The sequence below is a fragment of the Rhinolophus sinicus genome, linkage group LG13 (assembly GCF_036562045.2).
Source record: "Rhinolophus sinicus isolate RSC01 linkage group LG13, ASM3656204v1, whole genome shotgun sequence".
Lineage (NCBI taxonomy): Eukaryota > Metazoa > Chordata > Mammalia > Chiroptera > Rhinolophidae > Rhinolophus > Rhinolophus sinicus.
In genome coordinates this window covers 16,649,081-16,667,751 of record NC_133762.1, presented here as the reverse complement: position 1 = coordinate 16,667,751, position 18,671 = coordinate 16,649,081, and the positions used below count along the sequence as shown (strand labels likewise).

Genomic DNA, 18,671 nt, shown 5'->3' with positions numbered 1-18,671 from the left:
ATAGGCAGCCTGGACTCTGCTGGCTCAGGAGCCGGCCGCAGCTGTCACAGTTCCAGGCTCCAGCCAAGCCTCTGTCTCTTCCTTGTCTTTGCTGCCACAGTTGAAGAAATGTCCCCACTCCACACCCCTGTGGCTTCTGCTTTCCCGGCTGGAGGAGAAGATTGGGCAGCTGACCCGAGCCCGGGCCATTTTGGAGAAGTCTCGCCTGAAGAACCCTAAGAACCCCGACCTGTGGTGAGTCCTGGCCCAGCTCACCCTCGGGCTGTCCTCACGCAGGTGCTCACGAGGAGTTGCTGGTGCGGCATTTCAGCTCAGGCTCAAGGAGAAGAGTGGCAGGTGCTGCTTAGGAGGCACGCCTGCCTCTTCCTTAGGGGTCGGCCTGGTGCTCGGATGGGCCTGTGGATGTTTGGTGCGGTTTAATCTGTGCTCTGGTAGAGGCTGCCAAGGGGAGCCAGGAGCTAATGGTGAGGAGTCAGGGATAGGTGAAGCCAAAAGAGCAGCTCCACAGAGGAAGTGCCGTCGGGCAAGGCCTTGAGGGAGGAAGAGGAGTTTGTCAGGTGAAGCTGGCATGCTTTCCCTAGGAAACTGCGTGCAGAGATGCAGCGTAGGGCTCAGAGTGTCAGGGCTGGAGAGTGACAGGGAAGCTGGAGGAGACTCCAGAGAGAGGGGCAGGTCGCTGTCCCTGCAGCCACTAGCATTCCAGTCTGCCCTCGTGCTCCACACCTTCACTTGCATCTGAGTGACGTCAGCGTCCCAGGTCCACACTGCAGTGGCAGCTGCCGGTGGGCCTGACAGAGAGGGTACTGATGCCTCACTGCTCTGTTGGCGGGGTGGCAGCTCCGGCCACAGTAGCTCCCCAGTAGCTTCCAGAAGTGCGGCCGGGTGGTGGGCAGGTGGTGGGCGCCGGGTACTGGACCCTCCTCTTGGCCTCCGTCGCAGGTTGGAGTCGGTGAGGCTGGAGTACCGTGCGGGGCTGAAGAACATCGCCAATACTCTCATGGCCAAGGCTCTGCAGGAGTGCCCCAGCTCCGGTGAGGCCGCGCTGGGCGCGCGCGGGTGGGCAGTGCCCTGGGTGGGTCTCAGGGTCCAGACACAGTGCTCACAGGTGTGGTTCAGCTCCACGTGGTCCTTAAGAGGCGGGAACTGGCCACACTCTGGCGTTCCTACTCTGAGGTGCTGCCATTGCTGTTTTCTCTAAGAGTTTAAGTTGTTTTCCCCCACAGTCTGAGTAATGCCCATGCAATATAAACAAAATTTGGAATAAGAATATGAAATCACCAGGAAGCCCGCCACTCAGAAATCCCTGCCCTTAGTTGTTTTGCAGTGCTAACACTTGTGTTATTGCACAAAGTTAGTCACACTGGGCGGTTATTCCTTGGCCTTTTTTTAAGGTGAAAATTTTGTGAGAATTTTCCATTATTGTTGAATTTTCAAGAATGTAAGTTTTTTAGTGGTTTCATAGAATTACCTGTAAATATGCCAGAAATGCACTTTTTACCTGTTGTTCGATTTTTAATCTGATATTAATTGAAGACTACCGTCTTTTTGCAGGAGTCTTTACTAGCATTTCTGATTGTTTTAACCAGTAAATTCTTAAATGTGAAATTACCAAGTTAGTGGGAATGAAACCTTGAAGGTTGTTGGTACTTCTGACCTATGCCCTCAGAAAGTTGTCCAGTCTGTGCCATCGGGGCAGCTGTGGCTGCAGGCGGACGGCAGCAGGGTGGGTGAGCACATGTGGCCTGTGGCTCTCCCGTAAGCAGGTCTGGGGACACACTGGGCTAGAATTCTCGCAGGCCCGTTGAGCAGCCTGTGTGTGGATGGGTCTCTGAGAGCAGAGGTAGGAGTCCGAGGGCCAGCATCTCTGTCTGAATTGCAGGTGTCCTGTGGTCTGAAGCCGTCTTTCTTGAGGCAAGGCCCCAGAGGAAGACCAAGAGTGTCGATGCCCTGAAGAAGTGTGAGCACGATCCCCACGTGCTCCTGGCCGTGGCCAAGTGAGTGGGGTGTCCCCATGGGGCTGCTGACCCACGTGGCCTGGGGGGCCTCTCACCAGGGTCCCGCTGGTCCCTGGAATTCGGTGGGCTCCCCTGAGGCTGGAGCATGTGCGGGCAGAGGCCACGCAGACATGTGCTGCCTGGGTCGTTGCAGACCCCCAGCAGGGCAGCCTCCTCTGGGCACATGTCCTAGACTCCTGTCATGGGGTTGCTCTTCTGTCCATGCCACTTGCTCATGTTTGTCTGAGCTCCTTTGGCTCAGAGGGCTGTAAGCAAGGAAATGGTCTTCCCCGCGTTAGGGTGAGAAGCCAGACGCTTCCCCTTGGTGCCCTGGGAGCGATCCAGGGCCTCCTGGTCAGGCCCAGTCAGTGTGCCCTGGTTTGCGGAGATGCATGGCAGCAGGAGGTCGGCGAGTGACTGAACACCATGCGCTGGGTCGGGTCAGGGGTCGGGCGTGGGGTGAGCAGGGGTCTGGGGGAAATGGTGAGTGGAGCAGTGAGAGCCACCTGGACTCCCCAGGGTCTCTAACCTTCTAGAAGGAGGGTTACGTCCTGAGAGGAGCGGGACCAGAGTGCAGGGTAGGGGTTTGTTGTGGTCAGGAGGCGGGAGGCCACTGGTGCATGTGGGGAGGGGGATCTTTTCACAGAGCCTACAGCTGGTCGCCTGGGGCTGCTGCTCAGGGCTCTCTCCTGGGGGGGTGGTACATGTGGCCCCAGAGCTCCTGTGTGCCCTCAAAGCCTGAGCGGGAACCTGGCCCACCCCGGGATGCCGCAGCGGCCCCCGCACCTCCTCCAGCTCCTTGGGGGGCTCCTCCCTCCTGCCCTGTGCTGCTGCCTCCCAGAGTGACTTGTGTGTGCCACTCGGTTAGGCCACCATAAAAGCTCATAAAAGGCTTTGCTAAAGTAAACAAGTCACTCCTTGCTGTCCCCACACTGGTGTTCCTCTGTGTGTCTGCTATCTGGATTTGTGCTCTTTACATCGCAGTTTATCTAACACCGAGCAATTAAGAATACCACAAGGCTTAAAAAGCAATCAAGCTATCAGAACATAAAGTCACTCCGTTTGGTGAATGAGACCAGCCCGAGCAGCTGCCTGGGGCTGGGGTCAGCGGTGCAGGCCTCTGCGTTGGCGCCTCTGTCTGCAGAGGGGGCGGGGCTGGGTGGAGCGTGGCATTCTGTGCTGCCCTCCCTGACGTGTGGACGGCTCTTGGATGGTCCTCACGCGTGCCTGCGTGGGCCCAGGTTCCTGTGCTAGCCTGAGACCCCCTCCTCAGGGTGGGCTTGGGCTCCCGGCTGGCTGGGGCAGGCTGACAGCTCCCCTCACTTTCCCTAATCGAAGCCGTTGTCTCGTTTCTGTCAGGTTGACTGTCCTCTTGTGTTTTACCCAGAGGAAATGAATAGCTTAGAGAAGTTGCTGCTGTGTGGGTGTTTTCAGAAGCAGTTTGCTCAGACTCGTGGTAGATGGTTGCGGGTCCGTGGCGTGGAGTGATTTCCGGGTAGCCAGTCCCCACTCCTCAGCCCTCCTGCTGGGAGCTCAAGGGCTCGCCGGGCGGTGCCAGCCACAGCGGGGACCCCACACGCGCAGCAAGAGCCAGGCCTCCCACCCAGGCCGCCTGTTGCTCATGGTGGTACCTGCACTTGTGCGGCCGCTGACGCTGGGTCCCGGCTGTGTCCCCGCAGGCTGTTCTGGAGTGAACGGAAGATCACCAAGGCCAGGGAGTGGTTTCACCGCACGGTCAAGATTGACGCGGACCTGGGGGACGCCTGGGCCTTCTTCTACAAATTCGAGCTGCAGCATGGCACAGAGGTGAGGGCCTCTGCTATGTGCCCCGCGGGCTGTACACCGTGTGTGGGGGGGCAGGCGGGCCGGCCTCTCAGCCTGAACTAATGACGTTTGGGCTATTTCAAGTGGCCTGGTAACATCTCTTAAGGAGCTGGCCGGTGACTGGGTCCTGGGGTCACAGTAGAAATGGGCATGGAGTCCCGGCCCTGAGGGCCATCCTCATGTCTCACTGGCTGCTGTCCTGAGTCCGAGCCCAGTGTGGCTTCCCGGCAAGCCTGGGCTGATGTCCCCTCACAGACCCGAGCATTGTCAGAGCTGTGCTCACAGGGCTGGGCTGCCCATGGGAAGTCCTTGTGCAGGGCAGGGACTCTGGGCACGCGTGGGAGGTGCAGACGGGGGGTGCAGGCTGTGGGGGAGCTCGGTCCGGCCAGCACCTCTGTGGCCGGTGCCCAGGAGCAGGGCAGGTGTGGGGAAGGACCTGGGAGCCCCCGCTCACAAGCCGGTGCTGCCTGCCCAGGAGCAGCGAGAGGAGGTGAGGCGGCGCTGCGAGAACGCCGAGCCGCGGCACGGGCAGCTGTGGTGCGCTGTGTCTAAGGACATCGCCCACTGGCAGAAGAAGGTCGGCGACATCCTCACGCTGGTGGCCGCCGGCATCAAGAACACCTTCTGACCCTCCCGTCCCCACGGGGCCCCCAGCGTCCATCCTGCTCTGTAATTAAAGGTTTTCTAGGTAGCGTTTCGAGGTTGGTGGCCGGCTCGTTTTTCCTGGGCCCTCCTGGCGTGCGCTTTGGTCACCAGCGGGGCTGTAGTTTGGCCTGGTTCTTCTTTGCAAGGATGCCTCTTACAGATAGCCCTGCCCTCAAGGAAGCACAGGAGGTTTTGTGGGAGGAAGTGCAGCTTCCCTGCTAACTCTTCCGTCCCCTCTGCGTGTGGGCCCTCCCCTCAGAGCTGCATGGAAGTGCCCACGGTGACATCCCTGAGTGAATGTGTCCAGCGGCTCACGCCCAAAGCGCCTCCTAGAGCCTGTTGCTGAAGGGTTGCTGGAGGCCCCCTCAGGCTTGCATTGGAGAAAGATGTCGCCAGTAAGAGGTTTGCTCACATTTGTAGGTGAATTAATTTTTGCTAATTTATAATCAGCAAGTATTCCAGAGCACTTGTAATTGTCCTCACTTTCCATTGAAAACTGCGTTACCTGGGAGACTTGGCAGGTGTGAGGATAAAGGACCTCCCAGGGCCTTGGGTCCCTGCGCGAACCTGTGCGCGTGCATCTGTACTGTTGGAGACCAGCCAGTTCTCTGGGAAGGGGCTGTGGTCATGGCTGGACTTCCTTTGGGATCTGCCTGTTACACTGAAGAGCAGGTCCTGAAGCTTTTAGGGACTTGAAAGCTGGCTGTCTGTACAGATGTGAAAACCAGAGCCCAGGAACTGGCCATGACTTGGCTGTCACAGGGCTGCTGTGACCCTCTGTGCCCCGGGTGGGGCGTGGCTTCTCCTGGGCACTTCCTCTGGCCTTGATATCAGGTGAGGCCTGCAGAGCCCTTGGAAAGTTCCAGAACATCTGGATTATCACGCGTGAATGTCTCGGGGTTGTTTTCTCAAGTGCTTTGAGATAGTTAAAATACTTTTGGAGGGGGTTGTACTTTAGCTTTTCTTCAGCTGACATTTTTTCAGCTCCGTCTGAAGGCTAGTAGGTTACAGAAGCTGTGTTGCTGTGGGGAGAGTGACAACCCCCGGCCCTCCCGGGCGAGGTGCTGTGGCCCAGTTCCCTGCCAAGTCTGTTTAGGCACACGGCCATGGCCTCCCCAGGGACAAACCCCCTCAGCCCACAGGGGCAGGCAGCAGGAGGCACCTCTCAGCTGAGCCCTGGGCCAGTGGGAAGTCCCAGCCTGGGACCTGCTGGGGCAGGACCCCTGGATGTCAGGGTGCATGGGCTGGCTGCTGTGGGGGTAATTAGGTCCCACTCACCTGGTTCTGCCAGCAGCCAGGTTCCTGCGGGAGAGGTAGCTCCTGCTGACCACTAAGGAAGACCCTGATCGAAGCGTGCAGGCAGTGCCTCCACTTGCCTGGCTCACCTCTCCCACCTGACTGAACTGCTCTCTGCCCACTGGGCACCCCACCCCCCCATAGCACATCTCCCTGGGGTTGATGGCTTAATCCAAGACCCACTGGATGGGAAGAGAGCCCAGCACCCTGGGCTCCAGGGTCAGGTTAATTGAAGAAGCGATTGGATAGGGGGTGTGGAAAGGGAGGGGGCAGGGCTGGGATCCTGGGGCCTCCCTCTGGTTCCCTCCCTCCTCTGATCGGAGGAGCCAACTTCAAAAGCCTTGTCCGCCTGCCGCCAGCCGCCCTGTTGCAGCCGACCAGGGAAGCCCGTTGGGTTGCCGGGGTTGGCTGGGCTTGGAGCAGGACCTGGAGTGGCCGCCTCACCCCCCACCTGAGGACCCCAGGATCATGTTGGAGACCCACTGGCGGGAGTAAGGGAGGGCCTGACCCTGAGAGGCTCATGGTGAGCAGCTTCAGGCCACTGGGGAGGGGGCTTCCTTGGGCTGAAGGGTGGGGAGCGTGCACAGCCCAGGAGAAGCTGCTTGTCCCTCCGGGCCCCACCGACTGGGAAATCCCCGGTGGTTCCCGTCACCAAGGCCTGGTCCTGGGTGCTCAGCCTGGTGTTTCCCGGCATGGGGGTTGGGGGTGGTGTCTGCTGGCTGATCCTGTCCTCACAGGCTGGGCTGGCCTGAGACTTGGGCCCCTCTGGGGGGTGGGGACGGACACACAGGCCTTCTGAGTACCTCTGGGCAGCCAGCCTACCCCACTGGGACATTCTTCCCGCCCCAAATCTTGTTCTCTGCTTCTCACTGTGACCTCTGACCCACAGCAGGCAGAGGGGTGACACCGAGTGGATTGGCCCTGTGTCCAGTACATCTGGGGGAGTTGAGAAGGGGCACAGCTAATTGCATCTGCTCTTTGGCCTGGCTGCTAGGTGCCCCATACAGGAGCCCCCGCAGACGCCCAGGCCCAGGTGCAGGTTAGGGTGCTGCTCTGGGACCCCCGGCCAGGGCTGGGAAGCCGAGTCGAGTCCTGGTCTCGCTCTGTTCACATGATTAATTTTCCAGTTGCTGTCTGACTCCCCCCGGGGGGCCTGGGGACAAGCCACTCTTTCTGATGTTTGGGCTTCTGCCCTTGAGAGCTGGTCCCCTCCATTCTCTGGGAGGGGGGCCATTAAAAGAGCTGTCCAGTGGAACGACATGTGGCCCCCTTCCTTCACCTCTGGGGGTTTCCCCAAGCCTTCCCCTTCCAAAGGAGTGTAGCCTTGAGCTCCAGGCCCTCACCGCTGTCCTGGTCGGGTTGGGGGTGCAGGGGACCTCTTTTCCCATGGCTCTCAGCTGTTTGTAGCAGAGCCTTTGGTGGTGGGAGCAGGTTGGTTCTGCCCCAGGTTCCTGTGGGGAGGGCAGAGCGACAGCAGCCCCGTGCTGTGGGCACCCAGAGGTGAGCAGTGTGCTGGGGGCACTCAGCAAGAGGAGAGCCCAGCACTGTTGGGGGTGGGGAAGGGTCGGGGCACGCACCCCAGACCAGGGCACCCTGCCCTGCACCGTCTTGTGGGCACATGGCTCCTTACCCCCATGCAGAGCAGAGCGCCTGGTGCTCCTGCCTCTGGAACCCTCTGTCCTTCCCAGCCTCTCACCCTGCAAGTCTCAGCACTGGGCTGTCAGGCCTGCTGTTTCTCTGAAGCCTAAAACAGCAGGGATTGGCCCTGCCAGCCCTGTCGCAGGCCCCTTGTTGGATGGCTCAAAGACATCTCCATCATGACATCTGCTTAGAGACTCCCCAGGTTGGGGGAAGCGGTGGCCCACACAAACTGCCTGAGAGGCACTGGAAGGAAGTCCCCCTCCACAGGCCTGGGTGCCCTGCCCTGACCTTGTGACTCTTCCAGGTGCCCCCCAAGACAGCGCTGTGGGTGCTACTGCTGGTGCTGCTGGGCATCGCGCCCGTCTGGGCCGGGCTCCGCGCCTGCAGTGTCCCCGACGTCCTGCTCCACTACCGCGCTGTCATCTTTGAGGACTTGCAGGCTGCTCTGAGGCGGGCAGGGCCCGGGGCCGAAGGGAGCGGGCCAGGCCCCGGACACCCGCATGTCATCCTGAAAAACCAGACTAGAGCACCCTCCCCCCGTCGGGGGAGTCGGGTGGGAGCCTCCTGCAGTGCCCAGAAGGTATGGGCGACATGACCCCATCCACGCCTTTCTGAGGCCTCTCAATAGCGCTTTTGCTACAGCCCCCGATTTCCTCCCTCCCCTCCCCAGGAGCACAATATCCTACGGTCCATCGCATCCCTGGGTCGGACCCTGCGCGGGGCAGTGGCTGGGGGCCGCCGCGGGGCACTGGAGAAAGCGGCATGGACCGTGGCCCTGCGCACCGAGGCAGTGATGCGGCGCCACTGCTGGACGCTGCACCAGGTGTGCGTCCCCGGGTGTGTGCGTGTCCAGACCCCGGGACCTCTGTTCCCACGGTTTAGGGGCTTAACATCTGGCCCAATGACCAGGCCGCGGCTCCCTCAAGGGCTGGACGTGAGCTGCGGGGGGCGGGAGCGGGGACCGTGCGCAGTCGCTGACCGCCCCGTCCCTGACAGCGGAGCCGGCGGCCCCAGACACGCCCTGGCCGGCGTCGCGGCAGCCGGAGGCGGCTCCTACTGCGCGCCCTGGACGCCGTCGCCACCTGCTGGGAGAAGCTCTTTGCGCTGCGCGCCTCGCCGGCGCAGGGCTCCTAGAGCGCCCTGCGCAGGGCCCGGCCTCGGTTGGTGACAACCGCGAGCTCTCCGTTTTGTCGACCTTGGCTGACCGCTGGGTCCCGGCTCCTGCCGCGTCGCGGCCCGCGCTCCCCAGAGGGCCCAGGACTTGGAGATGCGAGACCTGCCGGGTACCTGGCCGCCCTCCACTCACTGCAGGAGGTCTTAATAAACTGAGCTGCTGCTGCGGGTCCTGTTACTGCCTTCGCCTGCCGGCTGTGGGGCTGGGCTGTCCTGGGGTCTGCTTGGTGGGGAGTGGGCCCTGGGCCACCGTCGCGCATGGGTGGGGAGCCTAGAGGTACACTTCCTGCCACGCCACACGTGGCTGAGGCAGTGCTCCCAGCCTCTGGCAGCAGGGGGCGGATTGGGACACTGGGCTGGATTCCCGCTCAGTCCCCATGCCTTTAGGGTGGGGTTAGGGGTTGGGGGGGACCCCTGCGGTCCTAAAAAACGTTGCGTATCCGTCTGCTCCACTCTGGAATGGGGGAAGGGGTGGAAATGGAGGGGAGGGGAAGGCCGAGCTTTGTGAATTCAGAGCAAAACAACCGGATAAAGGAAACGGGCCTGAAGGGAAGCCAGAGTCGCTGGCCCTGGCTGCAGGCGAGGCCAGGCCATTTCCTGCGGCCCTGGGAGGGGTGGCCATGGCCCCCTCTGTGGAACTGGATAGGCTGGCCTGGGACCCACTGTCTCGTGCCCTAGGGCCCTACGCTTGCTTGGCAGAGTGGGATGCCAACCCCTGGACTCCCCCACTCACAGCATAGGCCTGGGGGTGCACGGCCCCCTCCTGAAGCTAGTCTGGGGAGCAGTGTGGGGAGAGCAGGCAGAGCACCTGGCTATGGTGGACTCAATGCCTGTCATCACGTTTCTCCTGGACAGGTGGGCACCCAGGAGGCATCAGGCTTTCCTCTAAGGCCCTGGCAGGGCAGGATGCAGGAAGGCCTTCATGGTACAGCCGTTGGCATGGATACAAAATATGGACCACAAGAGCTCCCGCTGGACTTGTGTTAACATGTCTGGTCTGCACAACAGGAACTATTGTCCCTGTTTTATAGACGAGGACACTGAGGCACCAGGGCCTTACAGGGCATGCCCCAAGTCACAGCCAGGAAGTAAAAGGGCCAGGACAAGCCCCAGGCACGAGCTCGGCTGCACCCCATGCAGTGCGCACTCAGCCCCTACTGCACTGAGAACAGGCTTCCAGGCCATGAGGTGCAGGTCAGATGGGGGCCACAGTCATGATGAGGGTGATGCCCAACCTACACGCCCCATGGAGTGCTCGGCGGGGCTCCATCCGGGCTGAGGCACAGGGCAGGGGCACTGACTTATCCCCAGGTAGTGCGTCCCAGAGCGTCTGACCTGAGGAGGTGTCAAGAAAGACCCCTGCGTGGGGAGAGGGGGACCTGAGGGACTAGCCTTGGACATGAAGAGTTGAGGGGAGGTCTAGGCAACCCCAGGGTCCTGGCCTGAGCACCTGGGTGTGTCCTCTTGAACTTGGGACACTGGTGGAGGAGCAAGCTGAGGGGAGCACACCTGTGTTGGATGGAGCAGTCCCATCCTGGGACTCTTGCTGTGTGCGCCAGGTGGACACAGGCCCGATTTGGCTGGAGCATAAGGTGTAGGGGCTACAGAAGGTCAGTAAGAGTGTCCAGAGGTCTGGGTGCAGGGGCAGGAGGACACGCCCTCCATGGAGGCCCCCACCATGTCCGTTTCCCCGAAGGCCTGGGGAGAGCACTTCTCTCCTGACGTCACCGAGGCATGGCCGCCTGGTAGTCGTGGCTGCTACCCACCCACACTGCTCCCTTCCTGCTGCTGAGAGCAGTCAGGCTGCACCAGGAGGAGGTGGGTGGGCACTGGGCAGCCCCTCCCCCGCCCCCCCTCACCCCGTGTGCCTGAGCAGAGCCTCAGGGGTGGGACACAGTCCCCACTTGAGTCCTAGACCATGACCACAGGGGGGGGCCCCGTTCCTCTGTGTGCTCGGGTTGCCCAGGAGTGTGTACACACAGATATGTTTGTGTACAGGTCCGGGCTCTGCTGCCGTGCCCGGCACAGCTCCTCTCTCAGACAGGCCCTCCTGGTCTGTCCTGGCAAACTGAACACCTGGGGGTGAGGATGGGAGGCCTGTGGCCCAAACCAGTGGAACCCAGTGTCCCACCCCCAGCCTTGCTCCTGAGTCCTCAGCGCAGCTCCCCTGCCCCACCCCCTCCACCCTCTGCCCTTTCTCTCAGGGCCTGAGATGTATCTAGGGGACTCAGCAGTGAGCAGAGCCTCTCATGTCTTGCCCAGTTCTGCTCCTGGCAAGCCCCAGGTGATGGGCCAGCATCATGGGTGTGGAGCACCTGGGCTCCCGCCCCTTATCTCAGAAGCTGTCTGTATTCTTTTTGTGGGGCCACTGTAAAAATTAGCACAAACTAGGTGGCTTCACACTGTAGAAATTTCCTTTCTCACGGTTGTGTAGGCCAGAAATCCAAAATCAATGTCACCAGCCTGAAATCCAGGTGTCTGAGGGCCGTGTTCCCTCCCGGGGCTGTAGGGAGAACCCTTTCTCACTCCTGGCTTCTGGGGCCTCCATCCGTGCAACCCTTGCCTCTTCTCTCTTACAAGGACACTTGTCACTGGATTTGGGACCACGTAGGTAATCCAGGACGATCTCCTTACCTGGAGATCCTTAATCACATCTGCCAAGACCCTTTTTCCAAATAAGTCCCCACACACAGGTTCTGGGAGAGAACATATCTTTGAGGGGAGGGGGCAAGAGGGGCTCTGGCTTCTGGGACAAAGTTCACTTGTCTAGGGAGGGGACGCCCCAACCAGACAAGGTCTGGGGGCAGGTGCACACAGCCACCCCGAGCCGCTGAGAGACAGACTGGGGGAAAAGCCGGGGTACCCTGCTCAGATCCCTAGATGCTGGCTCTTCTTCAGGTTTAGTTAGCACTGAGACCCTCTTTGTGGCTTGTTCACTGTGGCACACAAACTGCTCAATAAATGTTTGCTGGCTGCAACAGATGGACACCAACATGGAAAGAGACTCAACCATGGGGACAGGGCCGCTGGCCATGGAGCCACCGAGGACAGAGTGCCAGTGGCATGACTCCATGGACAGATGGGCCCTGTGTGTCCCTGGCCTCGCGGTGTCTGCCAGCCCGTGCACACTGCTGAAGCATGTGGCCTGAGCCTGGCTTTTCCAATGTAACCATTTCTGGGGCTCACACGTGGTGGCGCCTGCACCCATTGGTGCTGTCCCACACATATGCCTTCTCAGCTGCTTCCGTGAGGGGGGGTGGGGGGCCTGGGACACAGTGGTGGGGCTGTGCCAGGGTGGGGCCTCGGGGCACTACCAGGGTTGTGCAACTTCAGAAAGCAGAGAGCCAGACCCCCCATGTGCAGGGCCTTAGAAGAGCAGGCCAGGCCGACTTTGAAGGGTAGCCCGGGTCCCACAGCTTCCCCAGACTGGGAGCTTTTGAAAGAACATCTGGAATGGGCGATCGGCAAACTAGTCTCTGGATTCGAAAAACCAAAAAGTTAATTGTGACTTTGCCACTATGTGTGCCCACCCCCGCCCACATGCGTCTCTCTCCCAGCCCCACCTCCCACCTCTGCCCCTTCCCGAGCTACCAACAGTCCACGGGGGTCTCCGTGCCAGCCCAGCGCACTGGCCCTTCTGAGGCTGCAGCCGGCCTGTGACCTGCCTGGGGTGCTCTCATGGGCTCCAGCACTGGCCCCCATCCTGCCCCCACTGTCCACCACCCCAGCCCACTGAGCAAGGGGAGGTGGTGGGAAAGATGAAGGTCGGCCAGCCCAGGCCCCTGGAGACACAGCTCCGGTGTTAAGGGAGCCAGGCTGGGGACAGGACGTGAGTGAGCCAGGCCCATCTGGTGCTGAGCAGAGAAGGCCAGCACTAGGGGGAGGGGAACCTGGGAGGCCCAGGAGGAAACACCTGCGCCCAGACCTGAAGGGGGCGCTGGCCTTGCCTGGCTCTTGGCTCTGGAGAGTGAGCCTCAACGCGGGCTCCCCATCCCTGCAGGTGTGCAAGGAGACTGCTTGCTCCAGCTGTGGTTGACACGGAAACACACAGGGATCCCTACTGCAGGAAGCAAAGCAAAAACTTGGCGGGGGGGCGGTTGTGTGCCAGGTGTTGAAGCCCATTGTCCCTGCCAGTGCCCTGTGGGACCCTGGGGGGGGGGCAGAGACAGTCCCCATCCTGGCCCCTCCCTAGGAAGAGCCTCAGCTTTGTAAACACAGAAACAAACAACAACCTACCTCCCAGAATTACCCCCGCCCCCAAGAACCAGCAAGGAGCCCGCACCTGCTGGGGGAAGCGGTCCTTGTTTGGGGGTAAATGGGGCGGTCAGCACGGGGGGGGGGCAGGGTAGTCTGTGTCGTGGGGCGTCCTGGGGTTGGACCCTGGGGTCTCCAATGGTTGGTGTCTTGGCAGGATCCCTGCTCACGTCGGTAGAGGGGCACAACCTGGCTCAGCGAAGCCCTGTCGCGGGCTTTGGCGCCTCCCTCCACAGCGCAGTTGGCTTGGGGGTGAAGCGGCAGGGCTCCCCGCCAGGTGATCAGGCCCTGTCCTGACGCTGCTGCCGCCGCCCCCCGCGTCCCCCGCGTCCCCTGCCCGGCCTGCGCAGGGCGTGAGGCCAGGGGTCCGGCTGCGGCCCCAGATAAGCTCCGCACCCGCCGCCGCTTCCTGCGCTTCCTCCCAGCGCCGTCGCCGCGCGCCCCTTCCTGTTTCCTCGAGCGGGCGGGCGGGGTCGTGGGGATGGCGCGGGGTCCTGGGCGACAACGTGGAAATCAGGGCTCTCACAGCCCTTGGCCGGCCGCACTGCCCGCTCCGCTCGCTGGGAGGTTGGGTGTTTGCGAAGGTGGAGCGGGATGGGCTGTGGGCTGAAGGAACCTTGGCTCCCACACTTCCTCCTCCCCAGTCCTGGGCCAGCAACTCCCACGCTCTTGGCCGAAACCCTCCATGGACTGGATTGCAGTCTGGTCCTTGGAGCCCCTCCCCAGTCTGGGGCAGGAGTGGGGCGTGGGCTGGGTGGAGGATTGAGGCTTAGTTTTGGGGGGCTGTTGGGACTGGAGGTCAGCAGCTCTGGACACCCCCGACCTCCCGTTTGCGGGCAGCTGCTCTAGCTTGTGGACTTAAGGTACTTAAAACCTACCTGCTCAGACTTGGTCATTAGAAATACAAATTTAGGGGCAGCCGGTTAGCTCAGTTGGTTAGAGCTCTGTGCTCTTAACAAGGTTGCTGGGCCACTGTGAGCTGTGCCCTCCCCAACTTGATTGAGACAACTACTTGACTTGGAGTTAATGGGTCCTGGAAAAACACAAATTAAACGTTTTAAAAAATAAATACAAATGTATGTAACTCTAAGAAACACATATCCACGAAAAGTGCTGTGCACAAATGTTCACAGAGGCATTATTCCTAGTAGCCAAAACATGGAAACAGCCTCTCAGTGAAATGTGGTCCATCCATACAATCAATGGACAGTGTTATTCAGCCTGAGGAAGGAACAAGCACAGTGCTGATATCACTGCAGCGTGGACCATCCTCCACAGCACGCTGTCAGGGGACAAAGCGAGACTCAAAAGGCCGCTTATTGCGTGATGTGATTCCGTATATAGGAAGCGTCCAGAATAGACAAATCCACAGACAGAAAACAGGTCAGTGTTTCTCAGGGGCTGGGAGGAGGAAGAATGGGAGTGCGTGCTGATGGGCACGATTTCTTTTTGAGATGATGGGAAAGCACCAAAAGGAGACGGCAGGATGGTTGTACAGCCCTGTGAATACGAAAAACACTGAATTGCCCACTTAGCATGTATGTGGATTTTGTGGACTGTGAGCTAAGTGGTTGGATTGCCTGGAATGTTCAGGGTGAGTGCGTGCCTCCTTGCCCACCCAGCATGGCCGAGTTGGGGTTGGGTGTGTGAGCAGTGTTGGTCCTCGTGTGCCTTTCGGGTGGCGTGTGGCTGTTTGTGCTGCTTCCCAGAGTGCCTGAGATGATGACCGGGTCTGTTGGGGAGAGGGGTGCACCTCACCCGCTCCCTGCCCCACCTCCCTGACCTCCTCCCCTGGCCTGCTTGCTGAGGACGGTTCAACACCTCCACCCAGGTCAGTCCAGGGCCAGGCTTGGTCCCGGGCGTGGGAGCTGCGGCTCGTGCCAGAGATGGCTGCTACAACTTCCCGCCAGGAGCTAGGCAGCCTGGGTCTTCCTGGCTGCCCTGACTCAGCGGGAGCTGGGGGTGGGGACTTCCCTTCTCCCACCCTTGGGGAAGCAGGTGGGTGGAGCCAGGAGGGGGAGGGGTGGGAAGTCTGACCTGTGGCTGGAGCCACCCAGGCCCTGGGGCTGTGATCCAGCGAGGGCAGAGCCAGCCCCTTTGGGGAGCCCCTCAGGCAGGGCACTGGCAAAGGGTCCTCTGAGGACCCTACCCCCACGACCAGCGCCTCTGCCGAGGAGCCACTATTGGAAACAGCTGCCCTGGGTGGCAGGCCCTTTCGTGTCCTCCTCCTGATCCTGGTTCTGGTGCGCCCCCCCCACGCCCCTGTCCCTGGCCTGGGTCTCCTACAAATTGGGCCCCCACTGGCCTCCCACCCGGTACTGAGATAGTGGCTTCTGGGGAGCAAGCTGCTCTGCAGTCACCGGGTCAGGAAAAAGGGGGGCACCACCCCAAGGCATCCTTGTGGTCCCATCCCATGGGCCTTGGGGGGATGAGGGTGGGGTGAGGAGCCCAGAATGTAGGATGTGAGGGTATTGCCCCAGAAAACAGGAGAGCCAGACAGACGGCCCTCTCTGCTTGCCTGGCACCTCTCTCTGTGTGTCCATGGGTGTCTCTGGGTCAAGGGCACTGATGGGACAATGCCTGGGCCCAGGCAGGGTGGGCTGTTTGCATGGCTCTAGTCAGAACAGAGGCTGTGCTGGGCCTCCCTTCCCTCTGCTCTGGCCAGGGGTGGGTGCGGGCAGGGCTGCCCATACCTGAGGCAGAACTCCGGGACTCCTGTGGCTCCGGGTTGCTGTCTGTATTGAGGCTCCCCCACAGCGGGGTGCCCCGCTGACACAGGTCTCCAGTGGTGGGTCACCTGTCCCCCTAGCAGAAGCAGACCCAGAACGGGAGTTGGTGAGCCGTGAAAGCTGGGTGTGGCTTGCACACTCATGGGCGATGTGCCCTTCTCCACATGCATGAGCATTGGTGGCTCAGAGCCCCCCCCCCCAGTGACGAATGTGCCTGCTACTGGACAGGTCACCCTGGGGAGCAGCATGGGTGTGACATGGTGCTGCTCTCTCTGGGGACACTGGGTTGAGAATGACAGACAGGGCCCCTGGGATGCCATGTCTGCATCTAGGTGTCAACCCTGCCGCTCCCTTTGGAGAGGGGCGCTGTTGGGGTAGTCCCTGGGCTTGAAGAAAATTTTAAAGAGATGAGTTTGATGAAACCTTGGTGGGGGCATTGCTGAGTGTATGCTTGAGTTAAAATGGGGGGGACGGGAGGGACATGGGGGGATGGGAGGGTGGGGAGTACCCATGTCTCCTGCCTCCCACCAGCTGTGTGGGGGAGTGTCCCTGAAAGACAGAGAGTCAGGTCTGTGGGGTCCCAGCTGGTGGTCAGGCTCTCTGGGGGAGAGTGGGGGGAAGAACATGCCTAGGGCACTTAGGGAACTGCACCTTCGTCCCCCAACAACCATAGACAACGCGGGTGTTCAGAGGAAAGGGTGAGGCGCTTTATTGGGGCCTGGCCTGGCCCAGGGGGACCCGACTCCAGGGTTCTCCTTTACAGTAAAGAGATATTGTTATTCCTCATGTTTAAAAAGCCCTTGCTACATTGATGCTTTTGATCACTGAAATACCTTGGAAGAAAATGTTTGCAAGTTTAATTAAAAATTAAATATGTTGTATTATGTATATAAAAAAGGCAAAGTAAAAAATACAGCCTGCTTCTAGGAAGTGCACTGCAGGAACAGGATTACGATTAGGCGCTTCAAAAATTTAGCCCTGGCAGGCGCAGCCAACAGGTCCCAGGCCTGGGCTTCCTGGAAAAGCCCGGCAAGCGTGGGAACCACCCTTGCAGGGCGCCCGCGGGCTGGGGCCGAGCGTGAGCGTCGTGGTTCCTACCGGACTGTTACAAGGGGCCGCAACATACACTTGCGACAGCGACAGAGCAGTGAGGCACAGCGATGCGGCTGCGAAGCGCGGGCGGACGGCGCGGCGGCCTAACCGGAGATGCACGCGCTGTAGTACACAGCGCTGCTGGCGTCGGACAGCGCGGCGATCAGGCTGCTCTCCTCCGGGCAGGACATGGCGCGCGGGCCCAGCTTGGCCAGCGCCACGTGGTACGGAAGCCCGGCGGCGTCGGGCCGAGTCCGACCGCAGTTGAGGTACTGGTCGAACTCCGTGAGGTCCACATCGGCCCAGAAGTCGGCGGCGGGCCCCAGCGGTTCGGCGCCCTCCAGCGGCGGGGCCTCCGGCGGCGGCGACAGCGGACCGGGATACGGGCCCGGGCCGGGCGCGCCCAGGGCACTGTAGTAGAGGCCGGAGAGCGGCGCGGCGGGGGCAGGCGCGGTCCTAAGGGCCTCGGCCAGGGGTGCTCCGTAGCAGCCTCCGGGGTCCCGGGGCAACTCGGCGGCGGCATAGGGCGCGCGAAAGGGCCGCAGCGCGCAGTCCTCGGGCGCCGCGGGCGGCGGGAAGAAGGCAGCCTCGCCGGGTTCCAGGCCGTCCAGCGGCGAGCGCTCGGGCGTGGGCAGCCCCAGGCCGTCAAACTCCGCGCCCAGCGTGGGCAGCTCGCGGAAGGCACGGGCAGGGCCGGGCGCCGCGGGGAAGGGCTCGGGCGGCGGGGGCGCCAAGCCTTGGAGCAGCAGGCCGGGCTCCAGCCGCCGGGCCTTGCGCGCCTGCTTCTTGCGGCGCGGGCGGTACTTGTAGTTGGGGTGGTCGCGCAGGTGCTGCACGCGCAGCCTCTCCGCCTCCTCCACGAAGGGCCTCTTCTCCGCGGTGCTCAGCTCCTTCCACGCTTTGCCTGCGGGCCGCGGGCGCGGGTCAGCGGGCTGCCGTCGCGCGGGAGCGGCGCGGCCCCCTCCCGGACCCGCCCCGGGCGAGGTTCCCCCCGCCCGCCTCCGCGCCACTCACCCAGCATCTTGCTGAGCACCGCGTTGTGCAGATCGGGGTTCTGCTGCGCCAGCCGCTTGCGCTCGTCCTTCGCCCACACCATGAAGGCGTTCATGGGCCGCCGGACGCGCGACTCGTCGGCCGCCTGGCGCTCCCCGCGGCCCACCGGGCTGGGGCCATAGCGCCCCGGCTCGGGGCTGCGCGTCGGGCTGCGCGGCGGGCTGGACGGCGAGGCGGGCGCTGCGGGGACGGCGGGGACCGCGGGGAGGCCGCGCAGCTCAGCGGCGGCCCCGGGGCCCGGGACCCACGCACAGTCGCGGCGGGCTGGCGGGTCGTCCTGTGCGCCGTAGCCGGGCGGCGATCTCTGCATTCCAGCTGGGCGCGGCCTGGCGGAACGAAGCGCGGGAGCGCGGAGGGCGGGCGGTGGGCACTTTGGAACCGGGACGGGCGGGTGCACGGCGGCGCGGACACGGTTCGGATGGCGGTGGCCTCGCGCCGGGTGGGCGCCCAGATATAGCGGCGCGGGGCCAATAGGCGGCGGGGCGGGCGGGCCGGGGCGGGCCGGGGCCGCCCCCTCCCCGGGGGCTTCCTTTCTTCTCCGCCTGGCCTCCTCCGCGCAGCGCCCCCCGCACCCTCTCTGAAGGAGAGACCCCCCGAATGTGAAAGGGCCACTGATGTGGCTGGAGCTTGGAAGGGGGCGTCCTCACGGGGCTGTCAGACTTTCAGAGATGAGCGGCTGCCCCCACCCACGGAGTCAGCCCCTTGGGCGGTAATTGGGGGTAGCTGCGCCCCCCCCCCGAAATTACAGTGGGAGGAGGGGGCCGTGTTTTAACACCATGTTCTTGGAAGGCTGACTTCCCAACAGCCCCGTAGGTCCTTCCACGACTGCAGCTCAAAGGTTAGGACCTCAGGACGAGCGCCCTGCACCTTGGGGGAGGGGCATCATACCCCGCAACCCTTCACACGCATGTTGAACTTTGAGCCCTGGGGGCGCCGAGCCCTGCCTAAGCCTGTCCATGGGGTTATAGGA

At 62.0% G+C, this 18,671-nt stretch overlaps 3 protein-coding genes across 3 annotated transcripts in view; 2 read left to right on the top strand and 1 right to left on the bottom strand.

Annotated features, from left to right (window-relative positions):
- The window catches only part of PRPF6 (pre-mRNA processing factor 6), a 36,481-nt gene extending 31,965 nt beyond the window's left edge, over window positions 1-4,516 (top strand). The window contains exons 17-21 of the mRNA XM_019753440.2: window positions 101-234; window positions 940-1,031; window positions 1,880-1,994; window positions 3,674-3,800; window positions 4,294-4,516. Coding sequence (XP_019608999.1) covers window positions 101-234; window positions 940-1,031; window positions 1,880-1,994; window positions 3,674-3,800; window positions 4,294-4,446 — 621 coding nt within the window. The 3' untranslated portion in view covers window positions 4,447-4,516. The remainder of the gene's footprint in view (window positions 1-100; window positions 235-939; window positions 1,032-1,879; window positions 1,995-3,673; window positions 3,801-4,293) is intronic.
- A 1,637-nt stretch (window positions 4,517-6,153) lies between these two features.
- Window positions 6,154-8,737, top strand: LG13H20orf204 (linkage group 13 C20orf204 homolog). The gene is made up of 4 exons (XM_074318199.1): window positions 6,154-6,282; window positions 7,705-7,980; window positions 8,071-8,223; window positions 8,397-8,737. Exons 1-4 carry the CDS (start codon window positions 6,280-6,282, stop codon window positions 8,532-8,534), a joined length of 570 nt encoding a protein of 189 aa, XP_074174300.1. The 5' UTR covers window positions 6,154-6,279; the 3' UTR covers window positions 8,535-8,737.
- Window positions 8,738-16,241: 7,504 nt separating this feature from the next.
- SOX18 (SRY-box transcription factor 18) lies at window positions 16,242-18,361 on the bottom strand. The gene is made up of 2 exons (XM_074317965.1): window positions 17,663-18,361; window positions 16,242-17,552 (listed from the first exon to the last, which is right to left on the bottom strand). Exons 1-2 carry the CDS (start codon window positions 18,009-18,011, stop codon window positions 16,753-16,755), a joined length of 1,149 nt encoding a protein of 382 aa, XP_074174066.1. The 5' UTR covers window positions 18,012-18,361; the 3' UTR covers window positions 16,242-16,752.
- Window positions 18,362-18,671: the final 310 nt, after the last annotated feature.